The sequence below is a fragment of the Lytechinus pictus genome, chromosome 7 (assembly GCF_037042905.1).
Source record: "Lytechinus pictus isolate F3 Inbred chromosome 7, Lp3.0, whole genome shotgun sequence".
Classification (NCBI taxonomy): Eukaryota; Metazoa; Echinodermata; class Echinoidea; order Temnopleuroida; family Toxopneustidae; genus Lytechinus; species Lytechinus pictus.
The window spans coordinates 37,173,718-37,191,965 of record NC_087251.1 but is presented as its reverse complement, the minus strand read 5'-3'; the positions used below and the strand labels follow the sequence as shown (position 1 = coordinate 37,191,965).

At 34.5% G+C, this 18,248-nt stretch overlaps 1 protein-coding gene across 1 annotated transcript; it reads right to left on the bottom strand.

The window, feature by feature from the left end:
* Positions 1 to 6,048: 6,048 nt before the first annotated feature.
* Positions 6,049 to 11,886, bottom strand: LOC135154660 (uncharacterized). Its single transcript, XM_064101500.1, has 10 exons — positions 11,754 to 11,886; positions 10,978 to 11,098; positions 10,490 to 10,642; positions 9,948 to 10,244; positions 9,421 to 9,471; positions 9,110 to 9,181; positions 8,198 to 8,272; positions 6,928 to 7,914; positions 6,620 to 6,718; positions 6,049 to 6,204 (listed from the first exon to the last, which is right to left on the bottom strand). The coding sequence occupies exons 1-10, from the start codon at positions 11,882 to 11,884 to the stop codon at positions 6,115 to 6,117; spliced, it is 2,076 nt and encodes a 691-aa protein (XP_063957570.1). The 5' UTR covers positions 11,885 to 11,886; the 3' UTR covers positions 6,049 to 6,114.
* Between the last annotated feature and the right edge of the window lie 6,362 nt (positions 11,887 to 18,248).

The following is an 18,248-nucleotide window of genomic DNA, read 5'->3' as shown; positions in this document are numbered from 1 at the left end:
AATCCTGATGTTTCGGATGAACCCGAATTCTTCCTGATGTACCTCGGGCAAGGCTGATCAACTCTCGTCAGCTTGTACTGTATGACCCATTTAGTTGTTGTATAAGGCCTACCAGCTTCCATGAAATATTGACGAGGCACGATAAAGCGAAATATAGGCCTTCCTCAGCTTTTGGTAATACGGAATTAATTATTTATATTAATCTTTCAATATGGAGGGAACAGAAATATTATCCGTCCTCAAAATAGATGGTAGCGCTTAGTTAAAGGAAAAAGCTAATGGGATATGTTAATACGCCAAAGTTTACTTAATCTTTTTTTGTATTAAGTACTTTCTATTGACAACTTCAATTCATATACAAAATAAAATACATATAACAAATAGAAGTTTGATGTTTCTACAAATTGATGAATACCTTGACAACTTTGACACTATTTTTTTCCTTAAGTGTTACAATAAAAACCCTGAAAATGATGATCGATACAATATATTTACGGAAACTCCATTAAGGGTCCACCTCCCACCCATGGGAGTGTTTGATCGAGATTGAAGTTTCCTTGGAGGCAAAATGTAAATTATATACATATTTACAGATAAAAGGTGGATACGATTTGCTATGAGAGGTGAGAGGGCGCCCTTCCCTTCCTTCCTTCCTTCCTTGAAAAAAAATATACAATTCAAAAGGAAGTTGTGGTAAATGAAGTAGATACTCCAAGCTATACTCAATGCTATTAATTAAACGAATTCATTGCAATTTAAATTGGCTTCCGCAGCCTTGCGGCTTGAATTTTTGTAAGTGGTTAGGGCTTTGCAAATCGTAAGACTTTTTACCTCCATGGTAGTTGTAAAAAAAAGTGAAGGGCGACTTCCCTTCCTTTAAGAAAACATACAACTTATAAGAAACTATTTACATCAATCAAACTTTACCATACCAGGAATAATTCACCGACGTATCTCGTATTCACGGGGATGTCATAATAGACTATGTCATGTTCCCTTTTTCAAAAGTGAATGATTTTCCTGTACATATACAAATCATCCTCTTTTCATGATGATGATGATGATGATGATAATAATAATAATAATAATAATAGTAATAATAACGTCATATTTTACCCAGGGTAGCCACTTCAGTTCTGAAAACTGTTCTCCCAGCGGGCCCTGCTTAACATGATAATGTTATAGCCCCGGCTTTAACACGGCTACCCTGATCATACGCCTTCATATTATAAAGTGACATTGAGAGGTCTCCGTTTTTTTTACCATCTCTGATTATGAAAAGCCACTTTCTGCATGTGACACGGGCCCTTAAGTCGCCCCTCCGATTTCCAGTAAGCGTCGTATCTACCTACTGAAAAGTGCTCAATTTTATTAAGTCCAAATAAATTCGAAACGTGATATACATTATACCGTTTAATCCGGCTAGTGTGCATTCCCCGAATCCTAAAGCAAGTGCCCTTTATCTCCCAATAACTTCGTATTTTAAAAATAATGTCCTTCTGTTTGCGATGATTCATACATTTTTGCTTTTTAGTGCCCTTTTTTTCTTTAGTAATTCTCCACTACTGGCGTAAATTCATGATGTCATACTATTCAAAGGGGGGGGGGGGGGGGGTTGACACAATAGTTCGACCCCGCTTGCATTTACACCAGTGCTCCCCACCAAGTTTTCTTTTTACAAATCCCCTTTTTAGGCAAGAGCAATTTATTAATAACATACCCACGATAAATTTGCACAAAGTTGATCAGTGCATTGTTAAATTAATGTTTATAATTTTTGTTGCTTCATATCGTCAGATTTAGCAATTTTTTTTTTTACTTGAAGACGGTCTAGAGCAGAAAGCTTGAACCTTTTACCACCTCTAACCAGTTTAATTCGGCATGGGTCAAGATATTTTTGACTGACGCTCCTGAGTGATTGCTTATTAGACAAGTTTGGATAGGCCTATTAAGATCAAATACTAGTAGTTTAAGGATTAATCATCTGCTTATTCTTTAAAACATTAAGATCTACAGAGATTGGTTGAATGGAATGCAAATGAAAGATGCGAATGGGAAATTGAGAGGAAAAAGGAGGAAGAAGAGAGGAAGTGTGTGGACAAGTGGCATGTGAGTGTATGTGTGTGGATGAGTGTGTGTATGTAGATGAGCGTGTGTTTGTGGGGGGGAGAGGGTTCTTGGGAAGTGTACATATGTGTGTGTGGGGGGTGTCGCTGAACTATAGTATGATATAAACGCTAGCAACACTTTTTATTACATTTGTTGGCAATTTTCAGTGTTTTTACATTTGACATTAACTATTTATATTTCTGAGCTCTGCAGACCTTAATTGATTACATTCCCCCATAAACTTACTACTCTTTTGATTTTCATAATTATTATGAACCTTTCTAATAATAATGATAATAATAGTAATAATGATAATGATAATAATAGTAATAATAATGTTAATAATAATAATAATTGATTTTCATGAGGCCTCAAACCTGATGTTTCTAAGTGGTGTTTCTATTTTCTGTCTACAAATTAATAATAATGATAATATATAGCATTTATGAGGCGCCGATATATCTTGTTTCCTATTCAATGGCGCACTATACATTACCCCGGCTGTAGCTCCAGCTGCTAAAGGCGCTTGGTGCATTCAAGGAATTAATCCTGCCGGGTACCCATTCACCTCACCTGGGTTGAGTGCAGCACAATGTGGATAAATTTCTTGCTGAAGGAAAACACGCCGTGGCTGAGATTCGTACCCACGCCCCTTTCATTGAAAGACGAGATTCGTAACCACTAGACCACGACGCCCCCACATCAATTAATAACTGGAATAAAAAAATAAAACGAATCAATGATTCTCTTATTCTAAACCAAATGTGAATAATGAGTAAGTAAATATTTCTGACAATCATAGACCATTGTTTCATTTTGAGGGAATATGTAACGAAAACAAAATCAAGCCCCCCCCCCCCACCCTCCCCCCCCCCCCCCCAGGGAGAATGTATGAATGTGACGTCTATCTGCAATCAAGGTGAAAATTTTGACGGTGGAAATAGATTAATTCCGCTCACAATTACATAGAATAATTCCAGGTTTCGATATTCTTTTAATTGTAGTTGAATGAAGAAAAGAAAATGTGATGAGTGTTCACGGAGGACTTACGATGTATTAATAGCTCCATTCATCGATCTCCTCGCCTCGTAGAAATAAGAAAGCATAAAAAGAAGAACTTCCTATTGGTTTTATATTCTTGGACATATATTGAGTGAGATGTCCTCGTTGTTTATTAAAGCTATCACCTTGACCATGGTTCTCGCTATGTGCTTTACAAGATGAACTTCACTCAAACACGTTCGCGTCTTAGTTGGTCAAAATATTGTCATTGTAGACAATCGAACTATAATACTGAAATATATTAAGAATCACTTTTTGGGGGTAATCAGTGACCTGCGTTTTTGTTCTTTTAGCTTTAACATAGAAATAAATGCGCTGAATTTGATTTAGATGTAGGCTTGCTTTTTTAAATGATAGTTTTATGTAGGATTTATTACGCCTATTCACGACGTGTTGTGCGGTGATGCCAATAGATACCAACACAGTTACATGGATAATATACCTACGAAGTGTTCTAAGATTGATAACAAAATAATTCCCTTTTATCGTTTGATATTGAAATGTTATTGCTTTTTTATACAGTGAATTAGTATAATTCACGTGGAAGAGCCGTGGAGTAGTGGTTCTGACTCTCGCCTTGTATTCTGAATCTCGTCCTTGACACCGTATGTATACATCTTCAGACTTTTGAAATGACCATAGCTGATATAGAAATAAAACTTTGTAGGGTCAAACTTAATTTAAAGTTAAACCCTAATCAGTCCAAATATGAATCTCGTCCTTGACACCGTATGTATACATCTTCAGACTTTTGAAATGACCATACCTGATATAGAAATAAAACTTTGAAGGGTCTTACTTTTCAATTTAAAGTTAAACCCTGATCAGTCCAAATATGAATCTCGTCCTTGACACCGTATGTATACATCTTCAGACTTTTGAAATGACCATACCTGATATAGAAATAAAACTTTGAAGGGTCTTACTTTTCAATTTAAAGTTAAACCCCGATCAGTCCAAGTATGAATCTCGTGCTCGACGCCATATATTTATAAAAACGTTTGAAATGACCATGATAGAAAGAGAATTAATATTTTAAAGGGTGTGGTCGAAAACAGAAAACCATTAACTTAAGCTAACCTATCACAAATATTATTATTTGATTAAGTCCAGTGCATGTGTATTGATTGACGTAATGAGTTTGCATATCATTGGTATATTTGCCGCCAACGCACTTATTTTTAATGGACAGCCAAAATATGTATCGTAAAAAATATAGAATTTGGATGAGGATCAAACAAAAAAGATAAACTGATTATTTTGGATTTGATCTGATGAGGGTATGGTATTACTGACAACTTCAGTGCAATTAATATCAATCTAGTTCAAGAGCTTTGCTAAATGCATAGAGGAAAATCTTGGATCCATTTTTCGAATAAATTGATATTTTGGAAGGTTACCTTGCAAGTCTCAATCCGAAATTGATTTGAATTAAAATGTATACTGATAGAAAAGAGATGGAAGTGATGTAAGGAAATGCATTTTAACAAAAATAGTTTTCTTATTTCATTTTCGAGATTAAATGACACAGAAATGTGTAATAACATGCGTCATGGATAAGATTTAATAAGTTGTGTCTGAGCCTGCTTAAAACTAGAATTCAGTCATTCTATAGTGAGGCACTTCCAACGGTGATTCGGATCTGGGAAAATGTCCTTTTCTTTTATAATTTTTTTAGGGGTGTAACCGTTCCCTGAAAAAAACATTACCTTTAAGATTATTTTTTTCGGAACATTGGCGTGATCAACAAATTAAAACACCACTGTCCATGTTAATCTTTATTATTGTTTTCAGTTCTTATTCAATATTACCTTACATAAATTTTGAGATATTTGCTTGGGGGAAACGCTTTTCTTTCTATCCTTAATTGGTAATTTCATGATTATCCAATTATATGAGATAAACCCAACTACTAAAACGTAGTTCACCTATATGCAGTCCGAGATTTTGGAGCTCTCTTAGGATTGAGACTAAAGAAGCCTACCTTAAATTCTTTCAAAACAAAACTGAAAACGGTTTTATTTGAAACTACCGGAAGTCTTTAAAATTTATGAGCTTTCTTTCCTCTTTTTCCGTTTCTTTGTGTCCTTTATTTTGAAGCCACTGCTTTGTCCAGTCAAATAGTAGCAAATATTTACGATCTTAATACGAAATACACGTCTACACCCGCCCACATACGTACACACACACGCACACGCACATACACACTCATACACTTCTTGTTCATACTGCACACATTCAGACAAAAGAACGTGTTATAAGTGGTTCATTTTTATATCTTTATTGAGTATGATACTTACAAAATTACATGGCATTTTATAAGGTAAATAGTTTGTCTACATACTACTTTGTGCCTAGCTTCCAAAATATTATTTCTTTGATTGATAATTCCCTAATTTCAGTAATTTTATTTTAAATCATATTCAAGTTTCTGTAATCAAATATATCAACATTGAATCAATTTGTCACGATACTGTTAGGAATTTCAGCTTTTCTCATTCTATATCACGTTTAGGTATAATTAAACAAATTTGAGATTTCTATAATAAGTATGAAGTATCAAATTAAACTATGGGAAACAAAGAACTTCAACAGTTTTATATAAATTTGATGCTCCTATTTTGCATTAGTTACCGATGGTTATTTTTTAGGATATCTGGCATATTTAGTCTTTTTCTTGAATAAAATAATTTTATTTCTAAATTTCGTTACTAAAACGTATTAAAAAGTTTGAAATTGCCTTCAGTTTCCATATATAGCTTGATACAATACAATCACTATGCTAACTTTTTGCAAGTTTCATCATCCAAGGGTAAACAACTTTTTTTTTCAGAGAATATTGAATATTGATTATTGAAGTCAGTTGAAGGTGTGTTTATGGCCCAAAAGTATCCGGTTTGCTTTGAAATCGTTGACGTATGGTTGGAGAGATCTGTTAGTTTACTAGTCCGCCTTCGCAGGCTTGTTCTTGTGTCTGCGAGCGAGCTTTAGGAATCGTTTGAGCTTCTTCTTCTTTGTTTTAAGATCCATAGCCTGAAAAAAAAGAGCGTAAAACTGAATAAGACAAAATGATTGTTTAAAGGAATGATTAGAGCTGTAAAACGACTAGCGTGGTCCATGTATCACTTTTCTCCTTTTTTCCAATTGAAATCATTAAAAAAAAGTTAAGGTTTATTAATAGAGTTTCGTTAAAGAATCCATTTGCAATTAAGAAATGTAATGAAATGTTTTGTCCGAGTCAGCACATCAAATATTATGTGCATGTTAATGAACGGAACCCGATGAAAAGATCCCAAGTCATTTACTATAAAGTCGATATAAAACTCACTTCTTTACCTATTTATGTCAGAAATATTGAGTAATATGTAATTCATTGTGTAAATGCGACAGTATATTCTTGGCATGATTGTGAGGGTAATTACTAATTAGGGTCAGATTGTTTAATTACCATTTGTTGGTTATCAGAAGAGGTATCCAGAGTCATTCCCAGGTCGGTTGTTTTGGGGAATCGTCTCTTTGAAGGTTCTTTTCGGATCTTTTTGGAAGGCTAGATAGAAAACAGAAATAACTGCTTATTTAGACGATACTTAAGAAACAACCTCTAAATACATACATACATATTTTCAAATAAAAGAAAAGAACGCGACATCTTTTAAACCCGGTAAGTAGTTTTAGTCAATAGCATGGATCAATCCACTGGGAGAAAAAAAAACACGAATTAAAAAGCTTAGTATCTGAATTTTATATATAAGTCACCTTGGCAAAATCTCCTCCATTTGCCGCAGGAACGACAGTGAGATCTTCAGATATGGTAGCAATATCCGTTTCATGGGGACAGGTTGGAGGTCCATGGCTCAGATCAAAAAGATTTTCCGTAGAATCTTCTCCTTGTCCGTTGTGAAGGAGATGGCTCTTTGACTGTTCTAGTGGCTCGATGATCCAGTTCTGGAACTTAGGAGGAGGAACCGGGTACTGCCACGTAAGTGGGTCGACAAGAGGTCCGAGGTTCTTGATCGGGAGCATGTCATTTGTTGCCAAAAAAGAAGGCTTTGGCGCGTAGACCATGATTTCAGCGGAAACATGTTTTATTTCCTCAACAGCCTCCTTCGTTGCATCAAGGACGTTCTGGACTCGTGCAGCAGATTCACCATTGACCACGGTTTGCATGGGCTCGTGCACTGGTATCACGGCGATGGAGCGTGCGTTGCTGACGGTGTTGCATGTCTTAGCTGAACTCTCATTTCCTAAAGCGTGGTCACAAGGACTAGATTTCCCGGTAGTAGCGATCTGCAAGTGAGAGTCGTCGGCCGGTCTTACTTGAATGATTCTCACACTTGGAGTGCGCATGCCGATGTTGTTCTGGCTTTGGATCTCAGGCAACATATTAGAGGATGCAGAATCGTCATTGGTCATTTTTGGCAAGTTGTTATCTTGAGCTGGTAGCAAGTTAATCAACCTAACTTTAGAAGTGATGCCGTTGATGTGACTTAGGCGCGTATAATATCCAGATTCATCGGTGTCCATGTCCAAGTTAAAGTCAGCTACTGGAGGGGCCTTGGTCTTCAAAGGCTCTTGATGTTGATATGGTTTGCATGTTGCTTGCAGACTCTCCAGAGGACAGTTGGTCAGTTGGACATGAGATCCGGATCCATTGATGGTCTTAGGAGAAAATGACACAGTGGATTCGATTGCTGATGTGATCCTTGGCTGGAAGCTGTAGCTATTGATACCACTGGACTGCTCCTATTAAAATGAATATTATTAACTGTTAATGATAAATCCATATCTCTCATATTTGTTTGTTTTAAATTCAAAATGACATTTCAGGTCTAATAATATTCAAATATTCAAAGGCCCCTAAAGTATGATTGTAATATTGAGAACAATATAGAAGATAATCTGCTTCTACAACTGAAACTAAATCTGGAGACTGCAAACAAATCACATTTAGATTATAGAACATCAGCTCAAATATATATTAATGAGACTCAGAGGTAATGTGTAAAGTGGGCTTTGATTCACGTACCTTGTTCAACGAATAGTTCTCCTGTGTGTCATCTGATACTTTGATGACAGAGTTCTTGGGAGAAGTCAGTGTGTCCTGATTAAAGAATATGAAGTAAAGTATACAAAGTTGTGATTCAGATGTAAACAGAATCATTATGTATCTATTGAAAGTATATTACTGTTGATGTTCAATCCGTTTTTGTAAAATTCACATAATTCTTTTAACTATTCATGAATGCAAGAGAGCATTACTAGTATTCATTTTGTTATTCTGTATTAGCAATCACCATTATCCAGAGATTCCAAATCCATCTCATACTAACAACGGTCGTATTCTAAGATACATACCGGTTGCTTGTTCACAGAGAAGATCGAGTATCCTCCTGTATGAGCAACAAGCTTTGAAATTAGAACAAAAAAAGGGTAAAGGCTTGATTTAGTTCTATGAAAATTAGATCAACGACATGTAAGAAGTGTAAAAACATACATATGAAACATGACATTAAGAAAGGACAATCAAGTTTTCATTGTTCATCGTATTAGTTCGTGTATTTCTGACTTTATAGAAGGCAGTTTTATATATCATTTCACTTCTATATATCAAATAAATGTTTTGGAACATACCTTCAGGATCAAGGAGAAAATATTTTGAATATATCAATCTACATTTGCCACACTCAACCCAGGTTAACTGATTCCTTGAAATGGTCAAGTGCCTTATTGGCATCTATGCCAAATTAGGGAAAATAATTGTGGAGCGCCATGAAAGTCATATCTGACACTAGCAAACATGAGCGATATAAATTAACGAAACCACTATTATTATTTTTTTTATCACAGTGAATGGAGAATTCTTTACAATGGTTGCCATCATTACTGTGATTCTGTGGATTAAGGTAAAAGATATTTCAAAATCAATATAAACGTATACCTTTTCGTCGGGTTGTGATTTCTTCTTGTGTTCCGTTGTGATGGAATCAGATACAGGAGAAGTTCCAGTGTCCTACAATAATATAAGTACACGATGTTAACATCTTCATTAGATAGCGCTGTGGTTCATTTCTTAAAGACGCAAACTCCAAGAAAAATAAAAATGCAAGTACGCTTATCGGCATCAGGATAATTTCCTTAGAATTTTTAGTTAACGGTTATAATTATTCTCGGGAAATTCGTACCCCACCTATCTCCCAAGAACTTTCCATCTTTTGCATTGTATTGACTGTAACTCTTAAAGGTACTCACCGGTTGATTTTGGACGCAGAATATAGAGAACCCTCCATTAGGAACAGAAGCCTACATGTACATCCAAGATATGTAATAGAAATAATGAGGAAAATGAATCACTTCTCACTCAGCCAGGCATGGCGAGGAATCAATTGCCAAAAAGAAAGCTTTATCTTCTAATAGAGTTGAACCCATTTGCAGTTGATGTCGAATGTTAAGGTATTAATTTCAAATAATACTTGTCTTATCAACCCATCGTACAAAGTTAATATGAATACTTGATCACATTATGAAGCACACGAGACAATTTCAAAATAAATTTACTCTTAGCAAACCTAGGCGAAGTGTGCCAAAATAATGAAATATTTCTAGGCATATAAACTGTTGAATGGCTATCATTTAATAAGACTGATATAGTTTGCTGTTCAAGAGAGAGAGAAAACATCTTCTTTATGTAATGGGATATCTAGATTAAGACCCCCGAATTAATTTGATTTCTGGGCGCCGGGGCAGCTACATGCAATAAATTTCTTTTCACAACCTACCGTGGATATTTCAACTGCTGCCCGGTCTTCCTCATGAATTTGTTTCTTGCGTAGCTTACAGCTTGGTGACCCAGCAGGGGTGATCTTGAATGACTGCTTAGTCACAACAGAAGGCATGTCAACGAATACCGAGGACGTTGCAGGTGTCTGTTTCTGGAGAGTACCAGATACCGTTGGTATAACCGGTGAGGGTGTTCGGTACGATAGGTCGACAGTAGCAGACACGATTGGTATCTCCGGTGAGGATGGTCGAGGAAGAACAGCCAGGCACTCTTCTGAAGGTGCGTTGAAAGGCACCTAAATTTAGAAGAAAATGACATTTCAAACAACATGCAAAGGAATGTCTAGTATTTGTCCTTGATTGACAATTTCTCTTCAGGACGGTTTGTTGTTAAATGAGCTTTTTTTTTCTTGCCTTCGGGACGTTGTCCGCATGAACATGATAACATTGTAGTGGATTTCTTTTCAATAATCATTCATGTTTTTTTAACTTGGTAATTATTATTAAGTTATATGGAATTCTAGATTAAACAAATGCCTACCACAGGTGTTTTGAAGTGCTGGGGTTCTTCGAGAATAGTCAGTGTCGTTCCATTTCTGATATCCGATTTCTTTCCAATTTGGAAAACTGAATAGAGGTCCTTCGAAGGAGCATAGAGATCTTCTACGTTCTCATCGATATCACGGAAAGAAACCTAGGTTAAGGAGAACAAATCACAAAAAATCTAAATAAATAAGCCAATATGTACACTATATTTTTTATCATTACGTTTTTTACGTTCTTCCCTTTTATTTCAGCAAAAATGTAATAATCATTTTCTGAAGTTTTCTTTTCAAGTAAAATATTTAAAATAGCTTCTATATGAGTCTTTTATGAGAAGGCAATGCAACCAGAACTCATCTGTTTTTAAAGTGTAGATACATGATGTCGACAGGAATAAAAGAACATTAAATACCCCCTCCCCCAAAAGTGCATAAATATAATGAATAATATTGAAAACTAATGATAAAAAATAGCCTTTAGGCATACCTTGCCTGCTCGCAGATGGAAAGGGAACCGTTTATTAAGACGGCCCGGTCGCGTTAAATACAGGAAATAGGCATGTCCAGCAAAAGACAAAGCCAAGTCGATTCCATTCCAGATATTTGGACTGTGAAAAAAGTAAAATGTGATGCAGATTAACTAGTGATAAATGCGAATAATTTTGGGTTATAGGGCTCGTTTGCTTTTTAAATATCCACGCAATTTCATTCCTGTTTGTGATTATGCAAACAGATTCTATTGTCTATTTTGACGTGTTATGAAAAGCATACATAATATCAATAATAAATATTCACACATTCTTTTAAAATGGCCTATTTTTTTAATCACAATAAATAGCATAACCCCTATACTTTTCATTCAGAATCTTTCCCAACGAGGAGAACATTCAACGGTGTCACGATATTTGGTGCTGCGACACTTCCTTCGGTCTTCTCGGAGGGCATAGGGTTACAGTTAGGATTGTAATAGAGTTTTGGCTCAAAATGATATAAAGATAAGGATTAGGGTTTTATTTCGTTTTGGAGGTTAAGTTTTATATTTGGCTTAACATGTAGCAAATGTCATGAAACCCATTCAGCATTGTGTTTCCCGATAAACACGATATAATTCTGCCATTTGATTTGTTCGTGTGGAAGAAATGTAAAGGAAAATCTAAATTATCGAGATATTGAGTAGGCCCGTTAATTTCCTTCTGTTAATTAAGTGGAGCACACTTTTTCTTGTTTAGGTAATGGAAAAGATAAGACACAAATATTAGATACCTTTTCAGAATTGGGTAGACGTACAAGTATAAAAGTCGATAGGTAGGCTCAGCTACAAACCAAACACTAAAGAAGATAGCGAATGGTAAATAGAAGGGCACCTTTCTTGGGTGGTTCTTGATCGTAACCATACAGCCGTATACGAATATGATAGCGCCTGAAGAGATCGAGAGAGGGGGGGGGGGGGGGGGTTGGTCAAGAGAGAGAGAGAGAGAGAGAGAGAAACAAAGAAAGAAAGGAGGATAGAAAAAGACACAACAGTTTGTAATTATCATATTAGTAATACATGTATGAGTCGATAAATATATACTTCAGGGCGTTTAGAGACGTTCTTACTTTAAGCGTTTTTTTTTTTAAATAGAGGTAAAATGTAGTTCATATTGATAATAAAAAAAAAAATGAAACCGTACAGTGGTCTCACAATTCTTCTGGATTTTTTTACCCTGCTTGATATAAATGAACACTCTGGTACCTGTAAACTTTAGGCCAATCAAACCGCTTGCTGATAGTGACGTCATACTGGTAATGGTGTCTTGGGGGTCCAGGAGCACACGTTGGTCAAAGAAGACGATAGTGTAGAATGTCAAGTAGATAGCACCAAACACTATTGTCTTCACTGTTCCAGGTAGGCTTATCTGAGCTCTGTGGGAAGGAAACCGTGAAATATTCATTATCCTCATCATCATTTTGATCATTAATCACCACCTACATCATCATCTTGATCATTATCGTCATCATCATCAACAACTTTATCTTCATTAACACCACCATCACCACAGCAACCATCTTCAATTGTCCTTATTACGAAAATATTCAAAATTGTGTGTATAATTTACATTTTGCATCCTAAAGGGTGTAGATATGACCCGTTTAAGGAAGGTACATATTCTAACCCTTATTATATGTAAAAATACAAATGCGCAGTTCTTTTAGTGCAGATGTGCATATCGGGGTACAAACGATAAAAAATGGGTTATTTTTTGCAGCATGACAACCCAATAATGTTTCCTTATGGTGCAAATTTAAAACCTTAATTTACGAGTGTCTTTAAAGCATTCATTAGGTAAACATATCCATTTATCTTGACATTGTGTGAGGTAATACTTACCTGGTGATAGAGAACCCCTTTGACACAAGAAGTAGAACACACACAAAGAAAACCGTAGACAGCCACGAGAAAACCTCAGCTGAAAATAAAATAGAGATATAAATCATGCAAAAATTTGATATAGTTATAATTAACTTTATCATATTATGTTTAGAGTTATTTCAAGTAAATGTTACCTCTCAGTAATGGTTTATTTTAGGAGGTTATTAATAGAACAGTTTTAGGCTTATAATATTGCTTTAAATATGAAATTAGCTACAATTACCAGCGTCTTGCATCTTAGTCATTTCAAGTCCGGTCCGGGCAAACCTCGATAAATCGATGTTTAGGAGTAGAAGACACACTGTCTTGAAGAACAGACTGCTGTAGAATAACCGATAGGTCAGGTGCAGTAGTTTCCTCAGTGACAAGACGTCTAGAATAAGAATGAAATTACATATTGATAAATGAAAGTGAAAATTTACCCTTTAGTATCATGCAAATGTACAGTATATATCATTCATAGATATTGAATGTTATAGACATGAAAGAAAATAGACAAATACTTCTCACAGCTATAATGGGAAAATAAAGTTATAACTGAAATTTATGAGATTAATTGTATACTTACATCTGAATCGAGTAGCCACGATAGTCATCGCCACGTATCCAAGAAAGAAGGCCAAGTCAGTCTCCATCATGACTGTACGAAAAAAAACATAGATTTTCATATATGTGTTGTTTAATAAATAAAATGAGTATGACATCAATGTTGTAATAATGCCTGAGTTGGTTTTCAGGACCTAAAGTAGATGAACATATCATAACTTTTCTTTCATGAGGAATCATGTCACTCCCCCATTGTTTATGCCAACTTCCACGATTACAAAGTTTATTTACGTCGGCGATATTTTTACTCAGTAATGTTTTTTTCTGAATATTATTTCTTTTGTATCTAATAATGCGGCAAAACTGTGACGCCATTAATGAATTAAATAAGCATGATGACAAATCTTACACTTCTGATTCTCCGCAAATTCCGTCCAGAGTCCATCTTTCCCATTGGTCATATGTAAGGTGTACGAGACGTTCCTTAACCCCTTTCTATTACTCCTACAATTTGCCAACGTTACGAAGTAGTTCTGTGGTCGCTGTCGGGATTCGAAGGTGATGGTATCTTGACAAACAAGCCACTGAATAAAAAAAAGTAGAAAAATAAAAATGATTCAGAAACTATTAAGTGGTATCCATAATTCAAAGTGAAAATAACGATCTCATGAAGAAAGATGAATACTTTATTCTATTGTTGTTGCTTTTTGTCGAGGATGGGGCATATATTTCATATATGCCACCACAATCTTGTCGTCATATATTGATTTGAATAGGAGGATGTATATACTAGCAGTAACACTACTACTATTATTATCATTACAACGAATGCAAATATTACTCCTAGACTACTAAAATCGAGTGTGATAATTTAAATCGTAATGATGATACTGATAATGATATCAATTACAAGACAATAATAATGAAACTGATGATGTTGATAATAATAATAACTGTAATAATATCAATGACTAGACTCTTGGTAGTTAGACATATTAAATGTTGTTATGTTTTGTGAAGAAGGAGCATAAAAAGGTACAAATTTGTATTTTTCCATGGAAATATATAAGTCGTGCACTCTTTAAATGATTCGTTAATCTATCAACCAATTCTTAACCAACTTTGGGTCGTAGGCTGTCCACTATGTAATTATTAATTAAGCACTTATTATCTTCATGCAGTTTTAGTCACCAGAATTACCCAGTTATGGGTACGATAAAATTTCCCATTGGCTAATAACGGAAAGTTATGACATGAATTTAAAGAGTAGGCCTAATGTCTACAGTGAATTTATAACACACAACATACTTTGAAACCATTGTCATCAGTGATCACGTGACAAGTAGGATCAAGGCCAGTCAATTTGATTTTGTAGTCCAGATCCTTTACACGATCAAGTTTACTCCGACAGGTCTGTTGGGGAAAAATAGAAACTCATAAAAGAAAACTGACCTTTCTTATTTAATCGGGGTCTATATTTTTTCTTCCCAATTTTAAGCTGAAAATAACGCAAAATACGAAAGACTCAAATTGAAGGTGAAAATGTGTTAAAATCTCAAAGGTGTTAACAAGTCAAGCAGCAAGCTGTCAGAAATATAACTAAAAAATTATCGCATCTGAAGGTTTTACAGTCCCGGTATACTGAAAAACGCTCAATTTCGCTGGGGATTCCAAGGTACTTTCACATTAGATTTTAGGTTAATCAACCGTGATAATTTTTCTTCAAGGCAGATGAGATTGAAACAATCTTCATTTTGCAAGACGACATACTTAGCAATTATTTTGCACGAACAATAATGAATTTAGCAACTTTTAACCAACCCTGGGCAACATACTGTCCACACAACTATTGGTTAAAATCTGCCCAATTTGGGTAATAAAAACTAATAATTCGGTAATAAAGTGTCTTCAATTGGATAATAATTACCCAGAATATAAATATATTTTTTTACCGACATACATTACCCAACACAATGGAAAGTATGTTGCCCAACATTTTAAGTGTGTGGTGATTTGTCTAAATATTTTTCATTTGTGTACTTCTAGTAAGAGCTTTGTCAAGTTCTTATTAAAATTAAAGTTATTACATATTAATTATCCTCAACCTTGCATAAAACAAATGAAAAAATTAAATAAATTGAACTGACATATAACCATAAATGTATGCAAAGATCAATAACTCGAATGCCAGTACTCAATAAGAGTTGCTTGTCCGTTTATTTAATTGCAATATTGGTGTCATCTGATTGTGGAGACTTCAAAACATCTATCAATATCAAAACGACTTTTTTCATATCTGTTAGTTTGTTTGTTTTTGTTTCTTAAAAAAAAAAGATTTTCCAAAGTGTAACATATTTATGATAGGCCTACACACTATATGTAGAGGGGAGGGGGTGCGTTAGAAATTAACACTAATAGATAATTTCGGATCATATATGAAACAATTAATTTTTATGATTGCATCCGTGATGTAAATCATATCTATAAAAAATGGTAAGAATCTTAGTATTATGTCAAGAATTAAGAATTGAATGCTTGATTACCAGACTATCTTCGTTCGGTCGTATGCTTCCCCACTGACCAGAGCTTTCATCGAATATGACAAGTCGATAGCAGCATTGGTCCTACAGAAAATGTATTCTACATGTATATTTATTCAAAGTTTACAAAATAAATATCAATCGTCAAGCTATAGAAGGCTGATCATATTATCATTCCTCGGTCAATTTTAAACTTTTGATCTACTTATTTTTAGATCTTACAAACTATGATATCCTAACAAAAAGCAAGTAAAGATATGACACAATACTATAGGCTACATTATAATCATCATCTCAATTATATAACAATTCTCTTTCAAAACGAATTGATATCCGTGGTTTGTACTCAAATGTACAGTGTGCGATAAAATTTATTAAATTTATCTTAACTTTGTGTGTCCCTAAGAGTTTAGATCTATCTAAAATTGTGATTGATTTTAATCCAATTATAGTATTTGTAAGGAGATTACTTACAGCTGGGTACTTTATTGTGTAGTTGAGGACATTGTCCTCCCTGTTTTGGAAATAAAAATAACCCAGGAAGGCCATGTCCTAAAGAAGAGAGAGAGAGAGAGAGAGGGGGTGGATATTAAATGACCTAGAAAGTTCTGTGCGGTTTTATTCATGAGTACAGTTTGTCTGTTCATAAGGGAAATGTAAAATCCATAATTTATGTATAAATGTATGCTTATTAGTTTAAACATTATTCTTATTAATAAAGAAATATAGAATTGTGCACTCTTTATTGCAAAACACGCCAGGTATTTCTGGCGACTACATGTATATAGGCCTTTTATTTTTTGTTTTCTTTATTTTTCGTCTAGTTTCAACATGAATCCTTACTTTCTCTGTGAGAAAATAATCAGATATTAATCATACCAAAATAATAATCAGACCTGGCTGCTATTATTTCAAGCTTTCAGCTTACGATAGTTGGCCTCTGCATTTAAATTCATTTGTTATTTTTTACATGAATTATGTCTATATCTACTTAACTACTATACAATTGTCACCTTTGTAATTTGATCATTATGTATGTTTGATGTTCTATCATTGTTATAAATTTGTAATTTTGATTTATTAATAAATGCAGAAATGCAAAAAAAAAATTGCCTCGGTGACGTATGAAATTGTGATTTTTCGGGGGGGGGGGTGGAGAAAAGAAAATATTTTTCCCGTTGTAAATCTGATCAAGGAGGCAATTTCAAGAATTTTGATAGAAAATATTGTATAAATTGTTATAAAAATATTTCATAATTATTGTTTATAGTATTGATGTTTCACACCACATAAAGAAATCATTCTATTTGTTTTGTAATTTCCAGTATTAGGATGTACAGCCATTTCAGCAGAATTATTTTTAAAAGTGGTTCACATACACAAACATACTTACAAACAATACAAAAGAGTGTAACTTGAAATGAAGCAGAAAATAAAAAGGTAAATAATACATAAATCAGCACGACTTAGAAGTTTATAAGAAAGAAGAAAAAAAACAATTGGAGTGCAAAATATAGATAGTAATACCTATCAAAAACATAGTAACAGAACAATTAAGAAAACATTCTTAGAAAAAAAAACAATTTCAGCGCCTTGAATAGAATCGATTAAAAATAGAATACACCAAAATGATTAGATAGGTAAATAAAACAATACAGTTGACATAAATATAACATTTAAATCTAAGAAATAAACCCATAGATTGGTAACAATATTTATTAAGTCATAAACATAATATTAGATTAAATAAACAACATGCTAAACGGAAACAACACCAAAAACATGAAAAAGGAACAAGAAGAGGAAGGAAGTTTTGATTCAGAAAAATAATGTTAAAAATAATATTATCATCTTCTTTTTCATCGAATATTTTAGTAAATCCAACCAGAGAGTTTTATTTCATAATAATGTGTCAGAGCACCCAACACAACCACGATAATATTTCTTCCCCCGCGTCTTCTCTCTTGCAACTCACCTGTTCTGTAGAGATTTCCCCGCGTTTGAATTTGGCATCTGCATTGCCCGAAACGAGCAAAATGCAGGCCAAAACTAGCACGAAGAATTTTCCAAGTTCCATTGTCGATCTTCCGGTAAATCAGCCTTATTCGCTTGATTTTCTTGCGAATTTTACATGCTGAACTCAACGTTTGTTCCGATCGATGAGAAGCTTGAAAAAATTGTGATTTAGTTGGTAGCAACGCGTTGATTAGCTGATAAACGTGGGCGCATTTGGTAATGACGTAACAATGCACGCGCTTG

Excerpts from the sequence above, each read along its gene's own strand:
- LOC135154660 (XM_064101500.1), bottom strand. The coding sequence starts at position 11,884 with ATGGTTACGATCAAGAACCACCCAAGAAAGGTGCCCTTCTATTTACCA. Across the intron at positions 9,182-9,420 it reads TCTGCGTCCAAAATCAACCG|GACACTGGAACTTCTCCTGT; the intron begins GTGAGTACCTTT and ends ATATTATTGTAG. Across the intron at positions 6,205-6,619 it reads CTTCTGATAACCAACAAATG|GCTATGGATCTTAAAACAAA; the intron begins GTAATTAAACAA and ends CTTTTTTTTCAG.